Raw genomic sequence first — 26,677 nt, forward strand, 5'->3', positions numbered from 1 at the left:
ATTTGGGATGCTTTTGGTTTCAAAGACTCATTCTGTCTTTCTGATTATTACTTTTGGGTAATTTTAGATGTCTGAGTACAAAAATGGTGTAGATGACAACAGACGACCACAACAGATGACGATAGAAGACAATAGGTTATCAGCGAAAGCTTGTGCTCACGAAACCTCTTTCTGGGCCTGCGGCATAAGCGGCATGGGGCTTGTTTATCCTCTGAAGTACATGGGAAATGTTGATTAAAGAAAAGCAGTATCCAAGTTTAAAATTTTGCTTTTAAAAAAATACTATTTGTGTGTATGTGTGTGTGTGTGTGTGTGTGTGTGCTCACCTTTCGAGGTCCAAGAAAAACTTTCAGCAATCAATTCTTCCCTGCCCCCATGTGAACTTAGGGGATCAGATTTAGGTCATCAGGCATAGCAACAGGTTCCCTTGCCCACTGAGTCTTCTTGCCAGCCAGAACAAGAATGAAAAAGGTCTAGCGCCCAGGTTTGCATCCTGCCAGGAGAAGACAGACTGACCCATCTCACAGATAAACAGCACATGTGTATTCTCTGGCCTCTGTTTCATCTTTTCTCTGCAACTGTAACACATTACAGGAAAGACAGAGAGAAAGGAAGACTCTCAGGTTCGTAAAAGTGTAAATAAATCCAATTTCTATACCAGTTTTCTTTCCCTAATTTCTTTGACACACAGGGAAGCAGAGGTGGCCTGCATGCCCTGCACCGGTGCTACATGAGGCTCAGAAAGGCATGGGACGTGAGGCCAGTCGGGCGTTCTTGAAGGGAGTTTAAGCTGAAGTCACAGTCTTTAAGAGATCACTACTTCTACTGAGAACTCAAGAACAATGGCAGTGGGTTTTTGATCCTACTGCACGTACTGGCTTTGGGGGAGCCTAGGCAGTTTGGATGCTCACCTTACTAAACCTGGATGGAGGTGGGCGGTCCTTGGACTTCCCACAGGTCAGGGAACCCTGATTGCTCTTCAAGCTGATGAGGGAGAGGGACTTGATGGGGGAGGGGGAGGGAAATGGGAGGCGGTGGCAGGGAGGAGGCAGAAATCCTTAATAAATAAATAAATTTAAAATAAAAAAACAAAAAAAAAAGAGATCACTACTTCTGTGTACATACATCTCAATATTGGGCATGCTGCTTTAATAAAAGAAATATGTTTCTCTTACAGAATTGAGAATTTAGTGTTTTCCCTTTGTCCAATTAATCTCCCCGGTAGGAATCTGCCCTGTATTTACTCACCCTCCACACTTCTCCACGGTGTCAAAGCAGGCGGGTGATCCGCGGAAACAGGGTTTGTGGTTAATAGCGTTTTATTTCACAGACCATACCGTTACAAATGAGAAGCAAGCAACTGCCGAATCCAAATAAGCATAGGCATGTGACATCAGTTGAAACTTTGTCCACCCAGATATATTAAGTTCAACTATGTAGAAAACAAGATACGAGGCTGAGGCTCACTTTTGAAGGTGCTTGCCTAGCGTGCACGAAGACCGAGTTTTCTCCCTGTCAACGCGTAAACTAGACACGGTGGTGCATTCCTGCAATCCCAGGACCTGGGAAACAGGCGTGGAGGATCAGGAGTTCAAGGCCATCTTTGGCTACAGACAAGGTCAAGGCTATCCTGAGCTACACAACAAAACAAAATGTGTGGTGAGAGCACACACGTAACTAAATAATAAATTAAATGATAATACTCTTTTTCTTTCTTTCTTTGTTTCTTCTTTTTTTGAGACAGGGTCTCACTATGTAGCCCTGGCTGGCCTAGAACTCACTATGTAGACCAGGCTGTCCTCAAACTTACAGAGATCTTTCTGCCTCTGCCTCCCAACTACTAGAATTAAAGGTGTGTTCCACCATGCCAGGCAATAAATATTTTTGAAATCATTCACTGGCATATTTTCTAAGTATCATATTCCATTTGCACACTTCATTGCATATTTCCCTTAAATAACTAACTCATGCTTATTGGTTATTACACATCACTGTCTTCATGGATTAAATTTCTGGTTCTCAGCCATCAATAAGAACATTTCTCAGGTTTAAAAGTCACTTGTATATAAACCATTTGTTTTCCTATAAGTTTCTTCTTCATTTCTTATTTTACTTACCAGTTTTTTGGGAAGAAATGTAAAAATGAATCTCTTATTTCATACCTTAGCCTATTACTGTATCATTCCAGATATTTGTTTTAGTTTAAGAAAAGTACACATATAACACCCCCCCCTCAGTGTGTGTGTGTGTGTGTGTGTGTGTCTGTCTGTCTGTCTGTCTGTCTGTCTGTCTGTCTGTCTGTCTGTCTCTGTCCACCTGCCTGCAGAGGCCAGAAAGAGGCATCAGATCTATGAGCCTCCTGATGTGGGTGCTGGAAACCCAACCCAGGTTCACTGCAAGAGCAGTTCTCTTAACCACTGAGCCATCTCTCCTCGCTATGAGAGATAAAATGCTAACCTATCCTTTTCCCTTTGTCATTGTCTTCTCGGAGGTCATGACCTCAACTCTCCTTGGTTTTCTCCTAAGCACTAACAATGAGAAGGGAGACTGGGAAGGACGCTGCAGAGGCCACAGCACAGACAGCTAAAATGGCTCTCCAGGTACTGTACCAACAACCCGGTGCTTAGGAGCACTGCAGGATTTCATCCTGTTTGACTCAGAAATCTGGAGAAGTTGGGGATTGGGAACTGAGAAACAAATCCTAGCACATGAATGGCTTGGGTCCAGTTTTCAGGACAGCCCGAGTTCGGATGTCCTTCCTAATGTTCATTCTCTTGCCTGAAACAGTCCAGAACGACTTCCCCCAGGAAGGTTTGGGTCTTTTTATGTTCATGTCTAAAGGGGATGTTTACACTTGTGGCTCCCATGGCATCAGCTCTTACAATGTTGCTTCACTCACCCTCTTTAAAAAAACTCTGCAGACTCTCATGCTTGCTTGGGGTTCCTGCCTCTGCAAGGCTTGAAGCCATTACCGGAATACCCGGATCTTGCATAAAATGTTATTGCAAATTTGATTCTACTGAACTGTTTACTAAGATGAGATTTTTCTAATATGAGGGTTTTATCTCTCTTCCTAAAACAAAGCAAACAAATATAAGAGATGAACGGGAAATAGGAGTCTCTTTCAACACGCCCCAACCCCTACTCATGCAACTGCTCAACTGCTCAGACTCCATTGCTGAGACTCCTGCCTTCTTTACCTCTAATTCAAAAGCTATGTTTGTCCTCTCTTCCTTTTCCCCCTTCTCTCTCTCTCTTTCTTTCTTTTTTTCTATTTTTCTTTCTTTCTTTCTTTTTTTCTTTCCTTCCTTCCTTCCTTCCTTCCTTCCTTCCTTCCTTCCTTCCTTCCTTCCTTCCTGTCTCTCTCTCCCTTCCTCCTTCTTTCCCTCCTTCCTTTCCCCTTTCCTCCCTCCTTCCTTTTTTCCTTCATCTCTCTCTCTTCCTTCCTTCTTCCTTCCATCCATCCCTCCCTCCTTCTTTCCTTCTTTCTGCCCCTTCCCAGCAGGTGCTAAGATCTCCAACTTTCCTGCCCCTTGGCTTCTTGAACTCTAGTAAAGTAAAATTGTCCTTGAGTTTTCTTCTGGGTCCTTTTTAAACTCTTTTATCTATAAGGCTAATGATCTGCAAAAGAAACCCTATGTATCCCAGTGACATGAAACTAAGCAAATGCTTTTTCATGCACTGAGCAGAGTTTCCTATGCTGGTGTAGTTGGAGCAAGGAGCATACTTCCATCTTTCACATCTGGACACAGCAGGGAGGTGCTCTTGGATTACTAGCTCAGCGTCCTGGCAAAGCCTGGTTTCTTGTCTTGGAGAAAGGCATCCTCTTTCCCTTCCTGACTCAGAGGGAAACACCACAGGTAGGAGCAGACACTAAACTGGAGTCCTGAGTTCTCCCCACATGGGTGAGGTGGTGGCAGAAAGGCCAAGAGGAAACTGAGGATGGTCGCTCAGAGCCGGTGTTTCAGGGCACAGTGAAGCTGTTCCCCTGCACGGAGGGGCCCTTTCCCTGGGAAACATCTCTTCAGCCTGTGTGTTTGGGAGCATAAGCAGACTGTGTGTCACACTGGTGTTGCCTATGGGTGCTGATGGGTCAGACAGTGGGGATCTGCTGTCCTCACGTATACCAGCCAATCTCAGAAATGACTACACTTGAGAGGAGGAAAAAAAATGAGTGCTTTTGCCAGATTCTAGAGGGCTGGCAGTATTCAGAAGAAAATATTTTAGTTTATTTGAAACTTAATTAAAACTTTTAAAGCAAATTTATTTTCATCATTTAGAAGACTAAAGATCCTCCGCCACTTAGACTATAATAACAGTGTGACAGGTACTAGATTATGCTCTCAGAGCTGGGGGCCTGGGTCATCATAAGTTCCCAGCGAGGAGTCAACATGCATTTGATTGCTGTATGGGGGTTGGGGGACCCAAGTGAGACTCAAATCTCAAATCTTATTTTTTATCTGACATAAATCAGTTTTCTTTTTCCCAATAAACTAGTTCCAATACTAAGACAGCAAAAAGCTCATGTATTCTGTGTCCACTCAGTGCTTTTATAACTAATCCTATAAAAATGGTCTATCACTCTTAGAGTTAAGCAGCGCAATGTGTATCCCTGTGCTACTGTTGTCCTCTGGGTGAGCCTGAGATTCTCACTTTTCCCCATGTCCCAGGACCTGGCACAAGCTAGGTGAGCACTCTTCTGCTAAGCTAAACCTAACTGTGCTTCAGCTGAGAAGTGCAGATCTCTGAGATCAGCTTCCAGATACAGAACCTACTCACCATGGTACTTGGATGCCGCTGGTACCCCGTGCACCCCAGTCAGAAGGTCTGTCCCCACAGAGGTGATCAAGGCCAGAATATGCAGTGTCTTCTCCAGTTAGAGGCCCATAGCTGTTGCAGATGAGTCGCTGTAGAGAAAATCCAGTGCCTATCCCTGATTTGACATCTTTCTCTGTCTGACGGGTCCTGATGCTGGCAGAGGGGAATGCTGAAGCTGCAAACGTGCTGCTCTCCAGAGGAGATGGAGAGAGTCTTCTGTGAGGGATGTGGGTTCATCGGCATCCCCAAGGGAGGCAGGGACGACATTCCCTCAGCATCTCTGAGCTCTGGGCAATCTTCGGAACCCACCAGAGTCATTAGTGCATTCAGTTTGTGCCACCTCAGTGTTCCAGTCCCCGTAGGTCCAACCAGAAAACGAGGGCCATGAGAATTTGTCCCTTGATAGAAAAATAACTTAATATAGCATGCAAGCAAAATTTGGGCACAGTCTGTTGTTCAAAAGACAGGAATATATAATATACAGGGGCTGATTTTCTTATTTCCCTTGTCCACAAGAATTTCTATGTGGCTTTAAAAGTTCAGTTGAGGGACAACTAGTCCAATTCTACTTAAAGCAGGCTCACACACTTTTTTCTTTTTCTTTTCTTTTTTCTTTTTCTTTCTTTTTGTGGTTTTTCAATACAGGGTTTCCCTGCCTTTCATGGAACTCTCTCTGTAGACCAGGCTGGCTTCAAACTCATAGAGATCCTCCTGCCTCTGCTCCCTGAGTGCTGAGATTAAAGGTGTGCACCATCATTACCAGACTGATCACACACTTTTTAAAACATAAGATCCATTAAAAACAGTCAAATGATTTTTGTTTGTTTGTTTTTAATATCTATAACCAATAATTTTATGCCAAAAGAGCCTGTTTTTCAAGACAGCAGAAAGATTCAGTTAAGGAGTTGGCAAGTAATCTTGTATTATTTCTTTATTTTTACTATTGAATATGGAAAAAGGTTGTCATAGATACGTTTGAAACTGAACTAATATCTTGAGCTCTCTGATTTCTTTAGCTGTGAATATGCATGTATTTATTGTTTCTCTGCAGTACTAGTGTAGGACATCATATAGGCAGGCAACTGTTGGCCACTGAATGCCCTCCACAGACTTGTGTCCTTGTTCCTAATGCTACTGTGGAGGGAAAAATGATGTCACATAATAAAAACATACAGGAGGGTTTTTGATCCTACTGCACGTACTGGCTTTGTAAGAGCCTAGGCAGTTTGGATGCTCAACTTACTAGACCTGGATGGAGGTGGGGGTTCTTGGACTTCCCACAGGGCAGGGAACCCTGATTGCTCTTCAGGCTGAGGAGGGAGGGGGACTTGATTGGGGGAGGGGAAGGGAAATGGAAGGCGGTGGCGGGGAAGAGATGAAAATCTTTAATAAATAAATAAAAATAAATAAAAAATAAAAACATACAGAAAAAAAAGTTAATAGGAGCCAAGCTCCTGGCATCAGCAAGGCAATCCTGGAGACCAGCAGGTGAAATTAGAGCCATTGGTCAAGGATTCATCAAAATGGCTGTGCAGGCACTTTTGACCGAATATAATTACAGCTGCAGAAAATATTCCCCGCCAACAACTGTGGACATTGTGGGTCCATAATGTCCCTGGGTGAGTATCTGCACACATGCTGGCTGCCTACATCCTTTCCTCTTCCATGTACAGTAGAATAGAGGGACAGAAAGCCCCAGAAACAAACACCAGCCACAAAGGAGACAGGACACATTTAACAAGTTATCCAGTGCCTTCACCTTCTCTGCCCCAATGGGATTCTGGGAATAGGAACTGCCACTCCAAGTTGAGCTACTGAGCAGGGCCAATGCTGCATACTGTTTTCCCCTAGTATTCCAGATTTTCAGTATGCTGAAAAACTGGTCTATGTAGACAATGCCTGTATCAAACTGGTGACTTGATTCAGGAGAGAGAGACTGGAGAAGACAATCCTCATGAAATTAGTTCTGTAAAGAACTCATCTAGTCTGCTGGAAATGTAGGTCTCACGCTACATAGACACAACTCAAGTTTATAGCTTAGGACAAGGGAATCTAATGTGGGGTTGACTTTGTAATGATTCTTTATAGAGAAGAGAGTTTCCTAATTGTCAGAGCAATCAATATGAAGGAAACAAGGAACAGTGGAAAATGATAATATTTCAGCCTAGAAAATAGTCCAGTCTGTGCTGAGAGCGATGCACAAGAGGGCAGAGATGATGGGGCCTATGGATCCCGAGGCAATGCACAACTTAACGGTGCCCTTGTGGCATTGCAAGGACCCCAAACTCCAGCAGATTGAGGGAAGCCGTGCCTGAAAAGGAAACATCATCCCATCACTGGAATCCTGGATTTCTCCAAAGTTGGTTTTCTACCTAGATTTTCCCCCCTGTATCTATAATAAACTTGACATGTTTAGTACTGGGCATTAACCTTTATTGGATAGTGGCTGACTGGTTACAAATAGTATCTATATATTGCATTTTGTAAAATATTTCTGGTTGTATTATTTAGTTCTCCTTTCAGGTCAATCATTTACTCATTCAACAAATATGTATTTGGCCATAACCACACACCCAACCAGTGTTTGAGATTGTGGGATATACTTAGGATTATATTGTTAATAAATATTCTGTTCTCTTCATGATGCTTACATCATACCACAAAAGAACAAATAAATTAGTAATTAAATAAAACTTCATAAATAAGAGTTAGCTATGATGTACTGGGAGCTGATACATACTGATAAATATTATGTGGGGTAAGCAAACTCATGAGCTGGTGAAGATGAACTGGGAAGGTGTGCTCTGGGGGTGTGGAGAGAAGAGGTCTTTCGTGAGAAGCCTTTGGAGTGGGCTTATCAGAGAGAAGGAAACAGATGAAGAGATACTGGGAAAGGAGAACTGCAAGCCTAAATCACAGCTGGGGAGAAGTCTTGTGGCGGGGAGCTCTTGGTTTGATGTAGCTCCACCACGGAGACAAGGGAGCTGGAGAAGAACGAAAGAAGAGGTGAGGGAGGAAGATAGCATTGGAGGAGAGACTGAGCCCAGTTCTCTGAGGGCTCAAGATCTCACCATGGAGGGTGAAGTTTTCACCAGACTCTAACCCTATTGAGATGGTCAGTGCAGTGGTACCGCTGTCTGGGGCCTGAGAGGTGTTGAAGATGAACATGAGCAAGGAAGGGTGGGGGTGAAAGTGCAGGCTGAGATTGCAGCAGCTAAAGATGAAGACTGGCTGGACTCTTCGCCCTTTAGAAAGCAGAGCCACACTGTCACTGCTGAGGGACTAGAGGTGGACAGTGGGATCAAGAACACAGCAAAGAGGTCACTTAGTCTGAGAAACTGAAGGGAAGACATTGCCATGCACAAGATATGGGTCCTTTTTTCTGTTTTTAATTAGAGGAAGATTGTGCCATGGTAAGGTCTAGGGCTAAGTTTTAGACAGTCTGGGCTTTAAATGCCTGTAGAGTTCAAGCCAACAGCTAAATATAAGAAAGTATTGTTTGGGAGAAAGGGTGGGGAAGGTGGGAAAACAGGTACCCATTTAGAGGGTCTTACAGTCAATGAAGTAGAATTCCAGAGAGGATGTTGAGATCATTTCGAGGATTGGAAAGGCGAGGAGACAGATCAAAGCAGGAGAGGCAAGGTCTTAGAACACGGAGGATGAAGTCTTCAATGACTCATGTTAGGTTGGTGGCTGGCATCTTGCTAAGGGGCACTGTGAGATGGTAGAACTTAGGGACACCCCAGAGACATGAATTAGGATCTCCATGGCAGAAAGGTTGGTCTTGGGACTCAGATGTACCAATTACCTCAGTCCCAGAAAGATGGTTTCCGTGACCCTGTGAGTGGTTGGCAATCCCCGGGAGATGTCACCTCAGGCCAATCATTGGTCCATTGGTCCAGGCTCTATTGATGGGCTAAAGTCCCTTTCTTCCACTCAGATTGTGCACTAAGATGGCTTGTGTGGTCTGTGAACTACACACAGGGACATGTGAGTGAAGACATGTCATTCTGTAAATGAGAGATAGAGCAGAGAATTATCTGCACACGATTTTTTAAAAATTCTAAAAAAACATGTCAATAACATGATTAGAAGTAATAATGTGGATTATAAAAATATCCATGGAAAAGGAAAACATGTTGAGTTTTCAAGTAAAATTGAAGAGGAAGATGAAATTTTTGGTAGACTATTAAAATAAATGCATTTCAGAACATGTCACTTTGTAATGTTTGTGTAACACTTATTTATCAGATACAGATACAGAGAGAGGCGATAGCAAGGGAGCCTTCAATGACCTTTAAGGGTTTTGTTAGAAAGGCATAGAATATACTTGGAAGATAAGACTAACATTATTATCATTTCATCACCATCCTTAAATAATATTTAAATAAGAGTTAAATTCTGGCTACTCATCAATGGTAACTTCAGAAGTCTCTGTTATACTACAAAGGTGTCATCAGGGTTTCCTGCATAGGATCCATTTCCAGAAGCTGAGTCTGAGTGAGAAAGAATATTGTTTGATTGAGGTCTTAAGAACCAGTAACAGTAAAGGGGCAGAAAGCAAGCACATGCCGTTTTCATCCTGCAGAGAAGGACTTTGAATTGGAAGTCAGTTTTCAAGCCAGTTACCTAGTCATTATTAGATCCTGAAAGAAAAAAATCTAAACTCCTGAGAAATTCCTGCCCGTTTGGATACTGAGGATTGAGTTCAGGATGTTGAACAAGACAGCCACGTACTTTACAACTAAGTTACATTCTCTGACTTTGAGGTAGTATCTTGCTATGGAGCCTACACTCAAAGTCCAGCCTCTATCTCCTTGATGTTAGGATGACAGGCACGCACCACCACCAATGCTAGAGCACAGGCTTCCTTCAAAAAAAATTATTCCAGGGGCTAAGCCCGTGTTAGGAGCACTTGTTACTCTTACAGAGGACCAGAGCTGGTTCCCAGAAGCCACATGAGGGCTTATCATTGTTTATAACTCCAGCTCAAGGAGATCTGACTCCCTCTTCTGGCCTCCTCGGGCACTACACACACACACAGGGCACAAGCATTTGTGGGAGTTACACCCATACACATAAAATAAGTAAATCTTTAAGATAAAAATCATTTAAAGTATTTCAAAATAAGCAATGAATCCAAAGACAAAATGGGGAGATCTAGGAATCAGTGATGTCGGATTTAGAGTAATGAACTTCAAAATAATTGACAATTGGTTCTAAAATAAAGTGGACAGGGACTGGAAAGATGGCTCAGTGGTTAAAACTGCTTGCTGCTCCAGAGGACTGGAGTCCCATTCCCAGCATCCATGTTGGGCAGCCCACAACTGCATGTAATTCCAGCTGCAGGAATCTGACGCCCTCTTCTGGCCTTAGCAGGCACTTGCATTGATGTAGCATACACATGCACAGACATATACACATAAAAAAACTTTAAACAGAAAAGATAGAAAGTAATTGTCTGTAGCGCTAGGAAATACAAACATATAAAGGAATAACTCTGAATACATTCATCTAGAAGGAACTTTAAGAGTAAGTAGGATAAGACATAAAGCAAAAGAAAGCGAGAGAATAAAATCAAGAAAGGAAAATTAAAGAAGATTCAGAATATGGGTCTCACTAGAATCATATCAGGTTATTTTGAAGTCATCTTATTTCTCAGCAAAGCATTGTGGCACACACCTGCTCCCAGGACACTGAGGCAAGAGTTTGGGGGACAGCCTAGGCTATACAGCAAGACTGTGTCTCAAAAACAAAACAAACAGAAACAAGCAGAACTGATACTCCTAAATCCCATTACATGAAATGTTGAGGCTGAAAAAACAATACATTTAGTTCTAGCTTATTACTGTGAGCGTGTACCAAGGAAGGACGAGACGGCTGGCAAGGGGGTTTGATGAGCCTGCTGCCGTCTCCGCCATTCCGTCCACATTCACTCCTCGGTGTGTGAACCACTCCAGATCCACTCCCTAGTCCCCACAGGAGAATTTCCACAGAACGGGCCGCAGAGCTGGCACGGCTGTGGTTTGCAGCCATGATGGTCATCCACCCAGGGCCTCTGTGAAGAACAGCACGTCTGGGTGGTTTTAGCAGTCCTCACTTCTAACAGCAGCAGCGAGATCAAGGAGACCTCTGGGGGTCCAGTTTCCAGGTCCTGCTTCTGTCATGGGTGGCAAGATAAGAGGAGTCGCGTCACAGACAAAAAAGTAGGGCCTGAGAATGCCGGAGAAGAGATGGCTGAACGTGTAGATGTAAGACCCATTTGTGATGTTGTAGAAGGAGATTTCGCCTGCTTCATAGTCCAGAAAGATCCCAATGCGGCGAGGTCGCTCATCTTGTAGCGTAGGCACCGAGGGAGAGGACAGGACCATGTACTCGCTTCCCCTCAGCAGCCACATGGCCCAGAAGCCGTTCTCTGGAGATGGTGTGGTTTCCCCCTTTCTTGGCACTGAGTCTTGGCAAACCCCTAGGCCCCACTCTGCTCCTTCTCCCACGATGACTTCCCAGTAGTGCCTCCCAGAGGAGAAGCTCTGCAGGCCCAGGATGCAGGGCCAGGTGTCAAAGCGTTCAGGGTTGCTTGGGACATCTCTCCAGACCTCCGCATCCTGCACACTGCGCAGGTCGGCCGTCAAGAGCAGGCTGGGGTGGGCAGTGGCGGGGTCCAGCTTCACGTCCACTGTGGAGTTTTACCAAGCGTGAGAATGAGCAGAAAAGTCTAGTAAAACCTTATCCCTCCCTCCCTCCCTCCCTCCCTCCCTCCCTCCCTTCTACTGTTCGTAGGATGGACCCCAGGGCCTTGCATAGCATCACTGAGCTTCAGTTCCAGCTGGGGAAAACTCAGGCACCACTAAGAACCCTCAAAAGCTGACCCTGGCAAAAGCCATGATTTGGGCCTCACAGAATTCTGCTGTACACAATGGGACTTGCATTGTCCAGTGACACAGTAAAAGCCATTGCTTTATGTGCAAAGGAGAAATAAATAACCAGGAAAGTACAGAACGTGTGACCTCCAGACCACTAACCACACTGAGGTTCCTGGAAGGAGGAGTCTGGCGTAGGGAGGGGTAGGGATGGGGTAGAAGAAGCTGAGCCTCTTCTCCTTGCTCCCTACTCATCTTTTCTGCCTCCCTGTCCGTCTGTAACTCTTTCACAATAAATGGCAAGTGGTGTCTCCCTGTGTTCTGTCGGCAGGCCTCACGAATTAACTGGATTAGTTGATCCTGAGGACAGGAGTTCTAAGAAACTCTACTGACCACTGATCAATCACAAGTACAGTCCAGGACCAATCAACTGCAATGCTGTTCTTGCAGCCATTTAAAGATGAGTTAACACCAATACTCCCTCCCTAAACAGTTCTGTAAACAGAAAGGGAAAGTATGCTACCAAACTCATTCCATGGAGCCAGGATCACCCAAATATCAAGCCCAGAGAGGGGCACAGCAGAAAACTACAAACTTCCCTGATGAAAATGGTGCAGACAATTTCACTCACATATTTTCAAACCAAATTTAAGAAAATTTAAGCCGGGCGGTGGTAGCGCACGCCTTTAATCCCAGCACTCGGGAGGCAGAGGCAGGCGGATCTCTGTGAGTTCGAGACCAGCCTGGTCTACAAGAGCTAGTTCCAGGACAGGCACCAAAACCACAGAGAAACCCTGTCTCGAAAAACCAAAAAAAAAAAAAAAAGAAAATTTAAGAATGCCATATTCCATTGCCATGTTGGTTTCATTCTAGCTATGAAAAGATGGTTCAATAACCAGTACAAGTAACCCGGCTGTGATGGCTAGTCTTATGGCAACTTGACACAAACTAGAGTTTCTAAAAGCAGGGCACTTCAATTGAGAAAATTCCTCCAAAAATCAGTTGTAAGGCATTTTCTTAATTAGTGGTTGATGGGGAAGGGCCCAGCCCACTGTGGAAGGTACCATCTGTGCATTGGTGGTTCTGAGTTCTATAAGAAAGCAGGCTGGACATGCCAGTAAGCAGCAACCCTCCATGGCCTCTGCATCAACTCCTGCCTCCAGGTTTCTGTCCTGCTTGAGTTTCTGTCCTGATTTCCTTTGATGGTGAATTAATTCACACACCTCTTCCCTGGAACCTGCAAACCCCATTGAGGTAGGACCCTGACAGATGTCACCCCAATGCGTGGCCACAACACGTGTAAAGAAGTGGAGTAGAAGAGAAAATCCAGGTGTAAATTCACATAGCTACAACCAAATGAATCTCAACAAAAATGCCAGAATCATGCATTGGGGTAAAAATGAGTCTCTTCAGCAAGTGGTGCTGGGTAACTGGATGTCCACATGCCAAAGAATGAAGCTAGACCTTTATCATTGAGCTGACACAAAAAAATCAACTCAAAGTAAATCAAAGGCCTTAATTGAAGATGTAAGACTATGAAATTGGTAATGGGAAATATCTATCATCTGCTCAGATTAGGACATGAAAGCAAAAAGCTGGGAAGATATTTGAGTGAGGTTCAGAGACAGACAGGAGGTAAGAGGGCCCTAGAGGTTCAGCATGAGCAAAGCACAATGACGCTCATGTATAACAAGGTCAGAAAGAACCCACTGCTGGGGATAGATAGAGAATCTGGGGTTTTGTTCCTAGCAACTACATTGTGTCGCATAACCATCTATAACTCCAGAGATCTGATGTCCTTGTCTGGTCTCTAAGGACACTGTACACACATGGTACAGGCAAAACAACTCATATGGAAAAATAAAAATAAAGAAATCACTTTTAAAAGAGAGAAACCCATTATTTTGCATGCTTACTTAAAAAAATCAAAGCAAAACAAAAACAAATTCAACCCCTCCCCCAATAAAACTCTTAAAAATGGAGGCCACAACCTACTTGCTATTGATGGGGTAGGGTAAATGTCAGTCTTGAGGGGTGTACTGCCTGCCTGATTCCATCTCTTGGCTGATCTTGTCAGAAAGGGAACTGGGTTAGATTCCTAGTTAGGGAATCCACTGGGGCATGGCATTGTTGGAGGGAAGAGTCTAACACATTTTGGTGACCAAAGGTGCTAGGGTCATTGAGAGAACGGGGGAAAATGATAATCTTTGCTTCATTTGTCCTTCTCCCTGATGACAAGCATCAAGGCAGAGGTTAAGCTCTGGGTCTCACGGTCCACTCATGACAGCATGCTCTCAAATAAGTCTTGTCTCTGGGATTTGGGGCTCTGATTGTTACCACTGAGTGGCTGCAGTGAGAGGCTGGCCCAGGCATCAAGATTCTCTCTACAAATGCGGCATGCTTCGGATAAGAATAGGCAGCCTGGGGAGCCGAGAGGAAAAGGCGTAGCTAACAGCTGAGTCTGCGCACGCGCACATTCTAGTCTTAGTTTATCTTTCCCACACATTGTGAGACTTTTACAGGCGGCATGGAGAGAGATTGGGAGTTTTTCTTTCCCCAGTTCTGGCCCAGAGTAACTTCCTTTGACCTCTTCCTATCTCTTACTCTTTTTGTAAAAGGGAGCACGGTGGACCTCAGGCCCTGGATGCTTACCTTGGAATTTCTTCAGCATCTCCCTCATCCCAGGGATGCGACATACTGTCTTCAGCTCCAAGGGGATCACCTCTGGTTCCAGCCGTGTGACAGCTTTGCTTCTGGAAGCATGCAGAGCCCACGGGAGTCAGTGTGGTCACCAGGGGCCTGTCTCCCCTGCACCAGCCACCCCACACTGATTCAGAAATGAAACATACCTGGTCAAGACTCCTCTCACGCCCTGGAAGTGAAAGACACACAGGGATGAGTCAGGCGTCTGACCTCTTCCTGAAGTCAGCCTGGGTGCACAGTAAAGTGGGCGATAGAAATATTTAAGAGTTGCTAACACCTAAGATGAAGCTTCAGGGAACAGTGAATCTCTGCTCTTTACAGGAAGAAAGGGCTTTAAATAACCAAGAGTCTCGGTGGCGGAATCAGTCACAATCAGAACAGGATCATGCCGCACATGGTTTACGTCCATTCCCCCCAAACCCATCACGTTAGCTATTTTCTGAGCCAATAGTTCTGCCAATTGATTCTTTTGGTAGAGTTATAAATTACACTCTGTACTTAATGAAGACAGAATTGGGGGGAAAGATATCAAAATATCGGAAGGATTTATTTGAGGTAAATGCACACACAGATGTTACCCTTAGTGCCTTTGTAAGTGAATACTAAATGTCTGATTCTTTGATCTATCACACCAAAGCTGATTCCTTGATCTGCATTGATAAGAAGGGAAGCCATTAATATCTGGTAACACCTTATCTTTGAAAAGGGGCGTGTGTGTGTGTGTGTGTGTGTGTGTGTGTGAAAATTACCTGAAATCTAAAGACAGTCAACATAAAACTTTTTGTAAACATTAAATTGTTTTTGTTAGTGTGAGCTACCTGGCTCTCTAAGGGTCCCCTCAGGTTCTCATGTCTTCTGCATCCGCTCTACATTCTTTTATGAGCGAGCATGCCTAAGGTGCTGGTATGCAGATGACAAGGTCTCGTCTCTGTCCCTTAGCCTCACATCTGCCTCCACCCCAGAAGCTGGCCTCACCTCCAGCAGCCCCAGGGCTGGCCGCTGGCTCCTCTCCTCCAGCTCCTCAGCCAGTTCCTTCAGGGCCTTGTTCTGTTGGATCAGCCTGTTCCTACTGTCCCGCAGTCTCTGCAGGGTGGCTCGCTCTTCCTCTTCTAGCCGCCTCAGTTGCAGCTGCTCCTCCTGGGCCAGAAACCCCCGGTGTTTCTCGAACTCCAGCCTGAAGCGCTGTCTCTGCATCTCCACTTTCTCCTGTGGAGACATAGCAACCTGGGTCATGGAGGATGTTGAGAGGTGCCACTGGGGGGTGGGGGGAGCTCCTGCTTTCAAGTGTGGGGCAGTAGAGCTAGGGAGGCATGCCCAGAGTCAGGTCTGCTTGTCTCTCAAACTGACTGTTGGCTGTGTTCCAACAGCATGCATACACCATTTGTATGGCGGATGGGGGCCTGGCACAGCAACAGTTTGAGAAAGGTTACTGGACTCAGAACCTCAATCAGACAGAGATTTGAAGGCAAACATTTCTGGATACAAGCTTCAGTATCGTATGTAAAATAGGAGAGAAGTATGGGGGTGTAATTCAGTGCCATCCGCCCATCTGTGAACAGTGTCCAGCCCCCACACAACACTAGTTACTATTGATTCTACCAGCTACTGTATCTACTAGAAACAGCAACGGAGATTTGTAACTGTGAAAAGCTTGAGATTAAGGCGGTGGTGGCGCACGCCTGTAATCCCAGCACTCAGGAGGCAGAGGCAGGCAGATCTCTGTGAGTTCGAGACCAGCCTGGTCTACAGAGCTAGTTCCAGGACAGGCTCCAAAACCACAGAGAAACCCTGTCTCGAAAAATAAAAAAAAAAAAAGAACGGATGTTCTTTTTAGTGCTTGTGTGTGTGTGTGTGTGTGCACGTGTGTATGTGTGTGTAGATATGTGTTCATCTGTCAGTACATATGCAGAGGCCAGAGACTTACTTTAGGTCTCTCCCTCTATTGTCCTCCCTGTCCCCCTCATTTTTATGACAGGGTTTCTACCCGAACCCTGTGCTCGCTGTTTAGGCTGAGCTGGTCTGCCTGTCTCTGCTCCCTAAACCCCAACACTGAGGTTACAGGCATGCACTGCCACCCCAAATTTTGGTGTGAGTGCTGGGGACTCAAATTCAGGTCCTCGTCGTTGCATGACAAGCACGCTAGCTCTTGAGTAATCTCCCCGGCTCTAAAAGTCCTTTACTACTGGTAATGGCGGCTCACATTTTCTGCACAGCCGCGAGAGAGCTGAGTGCTCCTCAGGCAGGGGCTTGCACATCAGATTTAGAACTTCAGCCTGATTTCCACCTTTAACATCTATGCTCCAATGAGATCCAAGGAATAGATTTTGTTCTGGGTTATTGTATCTCAGTTTGATTCTCGCAAAAATAGTATTTAGGAAATCAGCTGTAAACCAAGGGTAGGAAGCAAATTATCCCCCGGAGCATCTACCTCCTGCTTTCTCTGCTCTGTTTCTAATGTTTTCAATTTCTTGGTTTCACTGAAGGACAGAATTTTTTTTTCTTTTAGAACCAGCTGTATTAACATCTCCCTCTCGTAAGACAACACCTTCCTCCTGTGTTCATCTCCTCTCTTTTCACATTTTCTAAACCACTACATTCATAATGTGATGGCCACTTTCTAAAATCAAATAAATCAGGATTTCAAGCCCTGATTTCTGAAAGGTAAGGCTCCTGTTAAATATATACCACACACCGCGGTGTGGGAGGCAATGCTACTGTTGAGCTGGATGGAGAGCGGAGCTGTGGGGTTACAGTGGGTCAAACCAGCAGCGCATGAGAGGCGATGGTGAGGAGAGACTTCTGCAACCCCTCCTCCTTCATTCCATCCTTCTGCCTGTGAAAGTTACAGAGACAGGAAGAAGGACTCTGTATTTATCCAACTTCCTTTGTTGCCCGTGTCTTCTATGGACACATGGCTGACTGCAAACCATGTAGGAGCACTAGTCTTAACAGGAATCTTAGCATCATGTCTATGTTAGCATAGCCATTAGGGCATCTAGATATGATGACTGGGGTCTTTGATATGGGACTCTGACTTCCTAGGTCTATGGACAGGCTAAGATCAAGAGAAAGTGACTTGGTTCATAAGCCTGGATATTATTAATTTGAGAACCAATGGTTAACTTCACCCATATTGGACAGTGTGATTGGAATGGAATAAGACTTATCCCAGAAGAAAAATGTAGAAAAAAAAACCAGTTCTTATAGGGGAAATAATTTGTCTATAAAGGACTGTATTTTCAACAAAAAACAAGAAGGAAATATCTAGAAAAAAAGCAAAAAATAATAGAGACAGTTATTTGTAAAAGGAGAAAAATAAGAATGTATCTTGGATATCACACAACACAATGTATATATGATATGCCTATGATTTCTAAGTTTCATATTCTGATACCACTGAGAGTCTGACCTGACATCTCTGTGACACCGGTGTGAGGAGAATCTTATACACGGTAGCAGGTGTGTCCAGCCCACAGCCCATAGGCGGTCTGAGTGTGTGCTGGGGGACAGTTGTGAATGCAGCCCAACATAGTGTTAGGTCTCTCTCTGTCAAAAGGTTGAACACCGCTGCCAGTGTTCAGCAGCATTCCTGACTCTGCCCACTAGGTGGCAGCAGCATGCTCCAATTTGTGGCACATCTGGAGATAGCCCAGGTTCAGAAACACTGCATCCACAGGTATACAGATTAGATGCATAAGGAAGAAAAGGGGCTGGGTGAGGTGCAGAAGAGGAATACGTGGTTGGGTGACTGCAGACGGCTGATTGTCCTTCTGTGTATAGGATGGTTGCTGCTTTTCTGTACTCTTGTTAATGCGTTGTGTAGCACTGGTTTTCATTCACAGAGCTGTCCAGGAATCATGGATTGAGGTGACTGGCTTTTAGCAGTGAGTTTGCAGGTAAGATTCAGAGAGCAAAGCTACTTACTTAGAAGTCAGGTCATATCAACAGGACGCAACAGGGGTAGGTTGACCTAGGAGGACACTGGGATGCTTCCTGGAGGAGACAGAGTCAGGAATGGGAGCAGGAGAGTGAGCGAGTTAAAGGTGACAGCAGGATGTCTCACATCCTCGGCCTGAAAGCTCTCTGAAGCCACAGCTGTGTCTTCACCTTCCAAATGACAGTCTTCTTCCCCACGTTGGTCTCCTGCATCAGAGCCTCCTCCATGTCCTTCCTCACAAGTTCCAAAGCCGCTCGGAGCATCCTCTGTTTGGGAAGACAACACAAGACCATTGCAGGTGCGCTCTCTCAGGCCTCCAGTTGGCTTAGATGTACAGGACAAAGAGCAGCTGGGGAGTCCCTAACTGACCTAACTCAGTACTCACCCAATGCAGCAAATATGGTCCTAAAAGGGTCTCATTATGTCACTCTTTCCAATAGTAATACAAAATGTCACAATGTGAGGTGAAAGGGTATAGTAACAATAGAATACAGATAAGGGACATACTTAATGGTTAGAAATACAATTATGATGGTAAGTAGTTGTATTTTATAAAATATAATGCCACATTTGAAAGAATGTTTACAGTGAATTTATAAAAACTATGAGGTCATAGAGGAATTGCCATCTATTGTTGACAGACTGAAGTATGATGGCATTTCTTATTACTTAAGAGCTTTTTATTCTTTTTTACACTTTTCAGTGTGTGTGTGCGTGTGCCCACAAGAGTGCCAGAGACACATATGGAGGTCAGAGACAACTTGCAGGGGCCAGCTATCCCTCGATCATGTGAGTGTAGGGATCAAATTTAGATTATTAAGTTGCCAGCAAGTGCCCCTACCCAAGGAGTGGAGAGGATGCACCAAAGGCTACATCTCCTTTGGGCAATAGGACCCTGCAGGAGGCACGCGTGTATACCTGGTTACAGAGGACACACACAAATACGCTTTGGGAAGGAAAATATATGAACCTTACTGTGAAAGTTACCCAATAAATTCTACACACACACACACACACACACACACACACACACACACACACACACACACACACGGCTTACACCTGAAAGGAGGCCACCATAGCACTCTGTAAAACGTGCTTTTAAAAGCCTTGGAACTCGTGGGGGCCCCTGACAAGACTGTGGTGGGATTTGCTTTGCTGTTGGGATTTGCTTTGCTGTTGGGACATTTTGCTCTGTCAGCCCCAAAAAACCATGAGCCAGGCCAAGGAGGTGACAAACAGCATGGCAGGCCTGGAGACAACAGTGATGGGGCGGATTCTGCTGGATCTGTGTTTGGTTAGGATAAGGGCTGTGCACACTTAGCCTTAGACGGCTGTAACTGATTGGCTGAGAGGTCTAGATGGTGTTTATTTGGCATTTAACTGAAAAAGAAACTGCAGACTCGTTATAGGAAACAGTATCAGAAATGGCTCACTAGCCAAGTTCTATGCAACATTTTCAGAACTTAAACAGGTAGGATCATAATTTTTAAATCTGATTTAAAGAAATACCTCACGCCTGAATTTTTTTCAAAATCAAGAGGAAGCAAGCAATAAAATCAAGAGATATATTTCCAATGAGTTGAGGAAAATACCCCAATTAATTTTAATTCAGTTTTAATTAATTAATTTTAATTTTAGAGAAAATAAACCAGCCAACATTTTAAGAACGTCGGTGCTCCTTCCAACAGCGTGGTTAAGCTTGCCAATGGCAGGAAAACCACACTGGCTTCCCTGGTAGGGTTGTTCAGGAAGTTGAAAACTTAAATGTACTTAAAACGTGTCCAGCAAATTTGGCGGAAGATGAGCTAGCAGGCTTCTGCTGTTGCCGAGATAATTAATACACACAGAGGCTGGAAGCCTTAGGGAGCCCCCTCTTTATAGAAAGCAGCAACTGTGCTCTCTCTCAGCAGGGGCGACCCACCGGCAGCAGGAGGCCCATTGTCATCAGAGGCTGTGCTTAGCAGTTGCCCAGCTCCCGGGTTTCCCAGGGGCAAAAGCCACAGCTCCGGGAAGTGGGAGCTAGTAAGGATGGAGAAGCCAGGGAAGAAAGGAGCTTGGGAGCTACGTAGGAGACTCGGTCGCACCTTTTGGATCTGTATGAATATGGCCCTTTACATTCCCAGAGCAGCCTGCCCCAGGGTCTTCCCATTTTCCACACGGGAACCTGAGCAGCGTCTCACCTGGTAGCGGCTGGCAGCCTCCTGCAGCGGTTCAGTGCGGTGGCTCTGGTGCTCAGGGCTAGTGTCACAGACCCAGCACAGCAACGTATGGTCCTCCTCGCAGAAGCGGCTCAGGTCTTCGCCGTGCCTCGCGCACTGGCGCGTCCCTGGGTGTCCTGTACCCAATCCCAGTTGCCGCACGCTGTCCACCAGACTGGCCAGCTGCCGATTGGGCCTGAAGCTGGCAGGCCTGAAGGGACCCCTGCACTGGGGACAGGCATAGACGCCGCCCTGAGCGCTGTCCGACTTCTCGCAAAACTCGGAGATGCACCGCAGGCAGAAGCTGTGGCCACAATCCACACTTATGGGCTCCTGCAGAAAGTCCAGGCACACGGAGCACCGAGCCTCCTCCCGCAGCCGCTCCCCGGGAGCAGTGGCCATGGCCCTGGCCGGTGGCAGCAGCTCCTGCTGCCCTAGCGGTCTGCAGAGAAGGAAGAAAACCCGCAAGGAGGGGTGCAAGCCTTTGGGGTGTTATCTCCTGGGCTGGGCCGGATCCAGCAGCCAAAAAGAACCACTCTTGGTGACAGCAACAAGTTTAGTAACTGTCACCTCCTAAGAAACCTTTTCTTATTTTTTCTAGTTTTTATTTTTCTACTCCTCCTCCACTAGTGTTATTTGAGCTCTTTAATGTAATGCAGCGTTTACACCATCCTGACTCTCATTAGAGGTGACTGAAATTGCACTGTTTTGTGGTGTGGATGGAACCCAGGGCCTCACACAAGCCAGGCAAGTTCTACCACTGAGGAACGTCCCCAGTACTCATTTTACCTTTTATTTTGAGACAGGGCTCTATCAAATTTGCCCAGGCTGGCCTTGAATTCACACTGTAGTCTAGGCTGGTTTTGAACTCACTCTGCCACCCAGTCTGACTTTGAATGCTCTGTCTTCCTGGCTCAGTTTCCCAAGTAGTCAATGATAGAAGTACACCATGGCCAGCTAAGTTGCCCTGCTGTTGGTTGTTTTATTTTTTCTTTTGCTCTTGGGGGGGGGGCAAAAAATATGCACATGGAGGCTTAATTCTTACTTATAAATGCCCTGTCTTAGCTTGGCTTATTTCTCACCAGCTTTTCTTAACTTAAATTATCCCGTCTAACTTTTGTTTCTGGGGCTTTTCCTTTTCTTACTTCTGTCATCTGACTTTCACTTTTCCTTGGTGTGGCTGGATGGTTGTGTGGCTGGATGGCTGTGTGGCTGGATGGCTGGTCCTTCTTACTCCTTAATCTCTTCTTTTTCTGCTCCTATTTATTCTCTCTGCCTGCCAACCCCTCCTACCCTTTCTCCTGCCTTGCTATTGGCTGTTCAGTTCTTTATTAGACCAATCAGGTGTTTTAGACAGGCAAAGTACCACAGCTTCACGCAAGTTAAACAAATGCAACATAAAAGAATGCAACCCATCTTTGCATCATTAAACAAATATTCCACAGCATAAACAAATGTAACACATCTTAAAATCACATTTCCTTCTTTTTGTCTAAATAAAAACGAAAGGTTTTAACTTTAACACAGTAAAACTACATGCAACAAAAACAATTATCAAGTAAGAATTACATTTACAATACCTAGTTCATTTGTATTTAGTATATTCAGAGAAAATACTACATTATCTATATTATTGAGTCCAAGGTTTTATACCTAACTTACTTTCTACCATAACTAAGAAAAACTGAAACTCTAAGTATTTAGTGTTTAACTCCATCAAAGACCCTAGAAGGAGTTACCATTACCTAACAACAGAGACATTTGGCTGCCTGGAGTCAGCCAAAGTTCCTCTGCAATGTTGTGGCATCCATCTTCAGCCTACAGGCCTAGAGTATCCAGCAGACTTTTCAGTGAAGCAGGAAATTTGAAGGACTGTTCTACCTTGTTCAGAAAAAATTCAGCAGTCACTTTCCTGAGGGTTCTGCATGTCCAGTCTGCATAGCACACAGTCAAGCAGTCAAAACAAAAGCAGTTTCTTGCCCAAAAGGCTAATCTTGGGAAAACAAAACCCTATGGAGTTTCTTCAATGCCCATCATCCTTTTAAAAAGTAAATTGGTGCTGCCAGGTACAGATGTGTCTCATTGTCATGAAAACCCCTAAGTTAAGAAAACATTTTAAATACAATATTCTATAGATCTTTGAAGTGCTTGAAAAACATTTATCAATCTAAAATATGTCTCTATGTGATCTAGAAAACATACCTAACACATCTACAAATTTGATTGTTATCAATGACTAACTACTAACCTGTGATTCTTGATTATCTTAAATAGTTTATAATAATAGCTTCCAAAAACTAGAATTTTGCCTTACATTTTAAAATGAACTACATAAATACAATACCTTAAACAAGAGTATCTATCTATCTATGTACATATATGTGTGTATATATATATGTACAGTGTAACAAAAAGAACTTTAAATTTGACTCAATATACTATATTCCCCTAAATGATAACAAACATCCATAACCCACTAAATAACCAAAAGCCTCCACATCCCTCTTGGGAATGTGGGTGTCATGGTCTCCAAACTGCTTCCTGTTGTCTTTGGGTGAAGTATCTTTTAGGGTCCCTGAGAAAATTCAGAGAATGTGCAGGCCCTGAGAAAAACAGCAGTAACCTTTGTCAACATGTATCACCTGTCAAGATTCAGGAGGTTTTCCCTGATCCAATCAAATTAGCTTGGAAGGCATCCACAGCCTCTCATTTCTCAAGGGAACAAAAGCAGAAAGCTCTTCTCCAAAGCATTTTTGGTGTCCATTTCACAAATGAAATTTTTGACTTCCATTTTAAAGTTAAGGCATTCTTTAAATATCTAGGCTGGTTTATTATATCAGTCCTTCTTTCAATCCCATGGCTCTTAGCAACTGTTATTAGCTTATCAGCATTCAAAAAATTCAAAAGCAACACAATACTATCTAGGATCTAGACTCCCTGTGTGTTTTCCATCTTGTGTGGCTTTTTTAAATATTACTAATAGTTTCTCTTCGAAGGTTTTATTATTTGTTAACTCTTTCTTTTTGTAACTATCTGCGCCCATTTTCTTTCTTTCTCAAGTCTATGCACATTCTAAAACACACTGGAACCTGTTTAGAGGTTTTCTTTTTCTTGTCAGGACCTCCTATACTGCGTATCTCTAGTCTTTTCTGACCCCATGAACAAATTTCAAACTGCTAAACTACACGGCTTCACCTGCTCTTGGGCCATGAAAGGCAAATCTAAAACTCCTGGCTGATCAGAGGTGTGACCAGGAACTACACTCAAACTTCCTCGAGCTCTAGAATGCTGATGTTTGTACTGATACAGAACTTAGTTTTTTGTTCCTACTTAACGGCTCACCAGCAAGCAGAAAGTCTTAAAGGAGCCATATCCTCTTTTTTAAAGCTTTCTCAGGCACTGTGGAAATTCCAGCTCATGTTGGCACACCAAAAAGTTGTTGGTTGTTTTTAACTCTTTGGGCTATTTGGTGGGCCCCCAAAGAGCAAAAGAGCCCAAAGAGCAAAAAACGATCACAGCATTGCCCATCCTTCCAAAAAACATCGAAAGCCCAGAAGATGGCTTAGTAGGCAAAGATGCTCACCATCAAGTCTGATGACCTGAGTTTGAGCCCCCCAGACTCACAATATAAAAAAGTTTACAGACTCAGAAAAGTTAGCTTCTGGCCTCCATGAGTGTGCTGAGGCCGTGCTGCCCCTTACACACGCACACATACACGAACTCTAAATTTAAAATGAACAAAGCTCCCACTTTCTTGAAGCATGTGGACTCAGGGTTAGCTCTCGAGACTGTCAGCACATGGCATTACACATGAAGTTGACTTGGGGTGGTCAGCCTCCTACTAGAGCGAACTGAGAAGTGCCCTGGCTCATGCCACTGCCAGCCAGTGTGGAGCACACCTGCCCTCTTTTCCTCCCACACCTTATTCAGTGGCACCATGGGCTTTTCCTGCTGTGATCGCTATTTTAAAAAATCCTACACAAAATACTTATATATTTTTTTAAACTTTTTCCTTTAAACGAGATTTCCTACTTTCAGAAATAAACGACCACTTGAAGGGAAGATGTGTGGTATGACAAATATGATAACGAGAACAGTATAATGGGTGTCCTCCTGCCCAGGGAGGACAGAGGAAGGCATAGGATCCCCTGAAGCTAGAGTTACAGGTGCTTGTGAGCCACCTGACTTGGGTGCCAGGAATGGAACTCATGCCCTCTGTAAGACCTCTTGACCACTGCATCCTCTCTCCAGCCTCCGGATGAGCAAATCCAGCCCATGGAAGCTGCCTCCTCTGGGGACCGAGTCACAACACACCCCCTATGAGATCACTTTACCCCAAGCCTCAGTTTCCCCTATTCAACATGTGCAGGTGGTGGCTGGCATGCTTCTGCCACGTCATCCGTATGTCCCGTCTCCAGCATGCACGTATTCGTTGGGAGTCTAGAGTCTCAGAGGCAGTGCTGGGGACTAAGACACAAGGAGAAGGCTGGAAATTGAACCCCATCCCTCCAGAAACCCTGTGCTCAGTTGGTGGAGACCTACTCAGAATCAGCAAACAAGGACATGTCCTGATCCTGTGGGAGCATAGCACAGGACTCCACCATGAAGCTCCGGTGGTTGGACCTCAAAGTTCTCTGAACTAACAGGGGAAAGGTGAGGACAAGCTGGCAACAGAAAGCCCCTGTTCCAGGTTGTGTGGCCCCAAAGTGTCCCGGGCAGAAGGGCTGACCATTTCCAAACAATTAAGAAGTTTCCAGTAGCAGACAAGGTAGCAAGGAGCGGCAGGCTGGTGACTCAGGACCTGGCAGAGCTTAATCATGAGATAAATCTTGGCTTGGAGCTTTGGTGGGGTAAAGGGTCAAAGTGCTCTTGGGGCCAGCTGTCTCGGGGTTAGGTGGATAATTGAAACGGATTCTTCAGAGCCAACTGCAGAAAACATTTAAGATGTGACATCAGGGAAGAAAGGGGCAAAAGGCTTAGGGAGAGCAAAATAGATCTTGGTTACAGAATGAGTGATTTGGGGCAGACTGTGCCTGTTTCTTATGCTGTGTTTCACCTCACAGCCAAGGATGATGGTGCTTAAGTCTCTCTCTCTCTCTCTCTCTCTCTCTCTCTCTCTCTCTCTCTCTTTCTCTCTCTCTCTATTCTTCAGAGTATTAAATAGGTACCGCCATGCTTAAAATAGGTTACCATATAGTAATTGTATGTAACTGAAGAAAAAATAAAAAATTGGAATACAAAGAGAAGCTGTGTTAGTACTGGGAGGTTTCTTGCCAATTTCTTTTGCCCCCAGAACATTACAAAATGATGGAAACATATGGCTAGTCACCAAATACCAACAGAATAAATAAGAAAGTGGACCAACAGAATTAAGAGTCTATCACAGATGCTCTATAAGGGAGAGTGGTGGACAGAAATGAGAGGAATTGTAGTATAAGAGCGATATGTGAGAACGCTTCCCCAGCACTTTCTAGCTCTCTGGGAAAGAGAGGGTCTAATTGGAATTTGCACTTTCTCGGGGTCTTTTCTTTTTGATGCAGTACCTGCTTCCATGCAGCCCAGCTGTGCCTAGAGACCCAGTCTGCCCTCCCTGCTCCTTGCAGCCCACAAGCTGGCTCATGGTCAGGCTGCCTGGGTGGATCCAAGTCTTATTCCAGCCTGCCTTTCTCTCGACCCCTCTCCTCCACCTGGGTTCTGTCTTCTCTGAAGTTGGATTAGTTCAGTGACATCTGTACCCCAAGTATCTTCTTCACTCCTTTGGGTCCTTGGTCTGGTTTCCACTGCGTCCATCGTGGGTTCTTTGCAATGTGCCATGCCTCCTGTGCTCCTTGCTTTCACCTTTGTACCACTAGAGGGAGCCACAGCCCAGGGCTCAGCCCAGTCCCCTAGTCTGTGTGCTCCTGGGTAGCTGGCCTTTTTCTCTCCCTTTGCCTCTCCCTCCTCCTCCCTCTCTTCCTCCATCTCCATCTCCCCCTCTTTTCCTCCCTTCCTTGTTCCTGCCTCTCTCTCTCCCCTCTCCCTTTTCCTCCCTCCCTCTTCCCCCACCGCTCAACCACAGAACTCAGAAAGTCCTTTCCTGCCTGTTCTATTTTAGAACTTCAGTTTGTTTGCATTTAAGCAATTGTGTCCTACATTTTTCTCCTAATTTTAAAAATTGT

At 44.8% G+C, this 26,677-nt stretch overlaps 1 protein-coding gene across 1 annotated transcript; it reads right to left on the reverse strand.

Moving 5' to 3' along the window:
• Nucleotides 1-10,688: 10,688 nt before the first annotated feature.
• On the reverse strand, nt 10,689-20,921 carry Trim58 (tripartite motif containing 58). Its single transcript, XM_005350007.2, has 6 exons — nt 20,502-20,921; nt 18,489-18,584; nt 15,357-15,587; nt 14,528-14,550; nt 14,331-14,431; nt 10,689-11,494 (listed from the first exon to the last, which is right to left on the reverse strand). The coding sequence occupies exons 1-6, from the start codon at nt 20,919-20,921 to the stop codon at nt 10,905-10,907; spliced, it is 1,461 nt and encodes a 486-aa protein (XP_005350064.1). The 3' UTR covers nt 10,689-10,904.
• Between the last annotated feature and the right edge of the window lie 5,756 nt (nt 20,922-26,677).

This window comes from Microtus ochrogaster, chromosome 7 (assembly GCF_000317375.1).
Source record: "Microtus ochrogaster isolate Prairie Vole_2 chromosome 7, MicOch1.0, whole genome shotgun sequence".
Classification (NCBI taxonomy): domain Eukaryota; kingdom Metazoa; phylum Chordata; class Mammalia; order Rodentia; family Cricetidae; genus Microtus; species Microtus ochrogaster.

What these genes read in the sequence shown, in the direction of transcription:
- Trim58 (XM_005350007.2), bottom strand. Translation starts at nt 20,921, where the DNA reads ATGGCCACTGCTCCCGGGGAGCGGCTGCGGGAGGAGGCTCGGTGCTCC. An exon ending in CAGCCCTGGGGCTGCTGGAG is followed by an intron (nt 14,551 to 15,356) that starts GTGAGGCCAGCT and finishes TTTCACTTCCAG; the next exon opens with GGCGTGAGAGGAGTCTTGAC. An exon ending in GATGCTGAAGAAATTCCAAG is followed by an intron (nt 11,495 to 14,330) that starts GTAAGCATCCAG and finishes AAAACTCCACAG; the next exon opens with TGGACGTGAAGCTGGACCCC.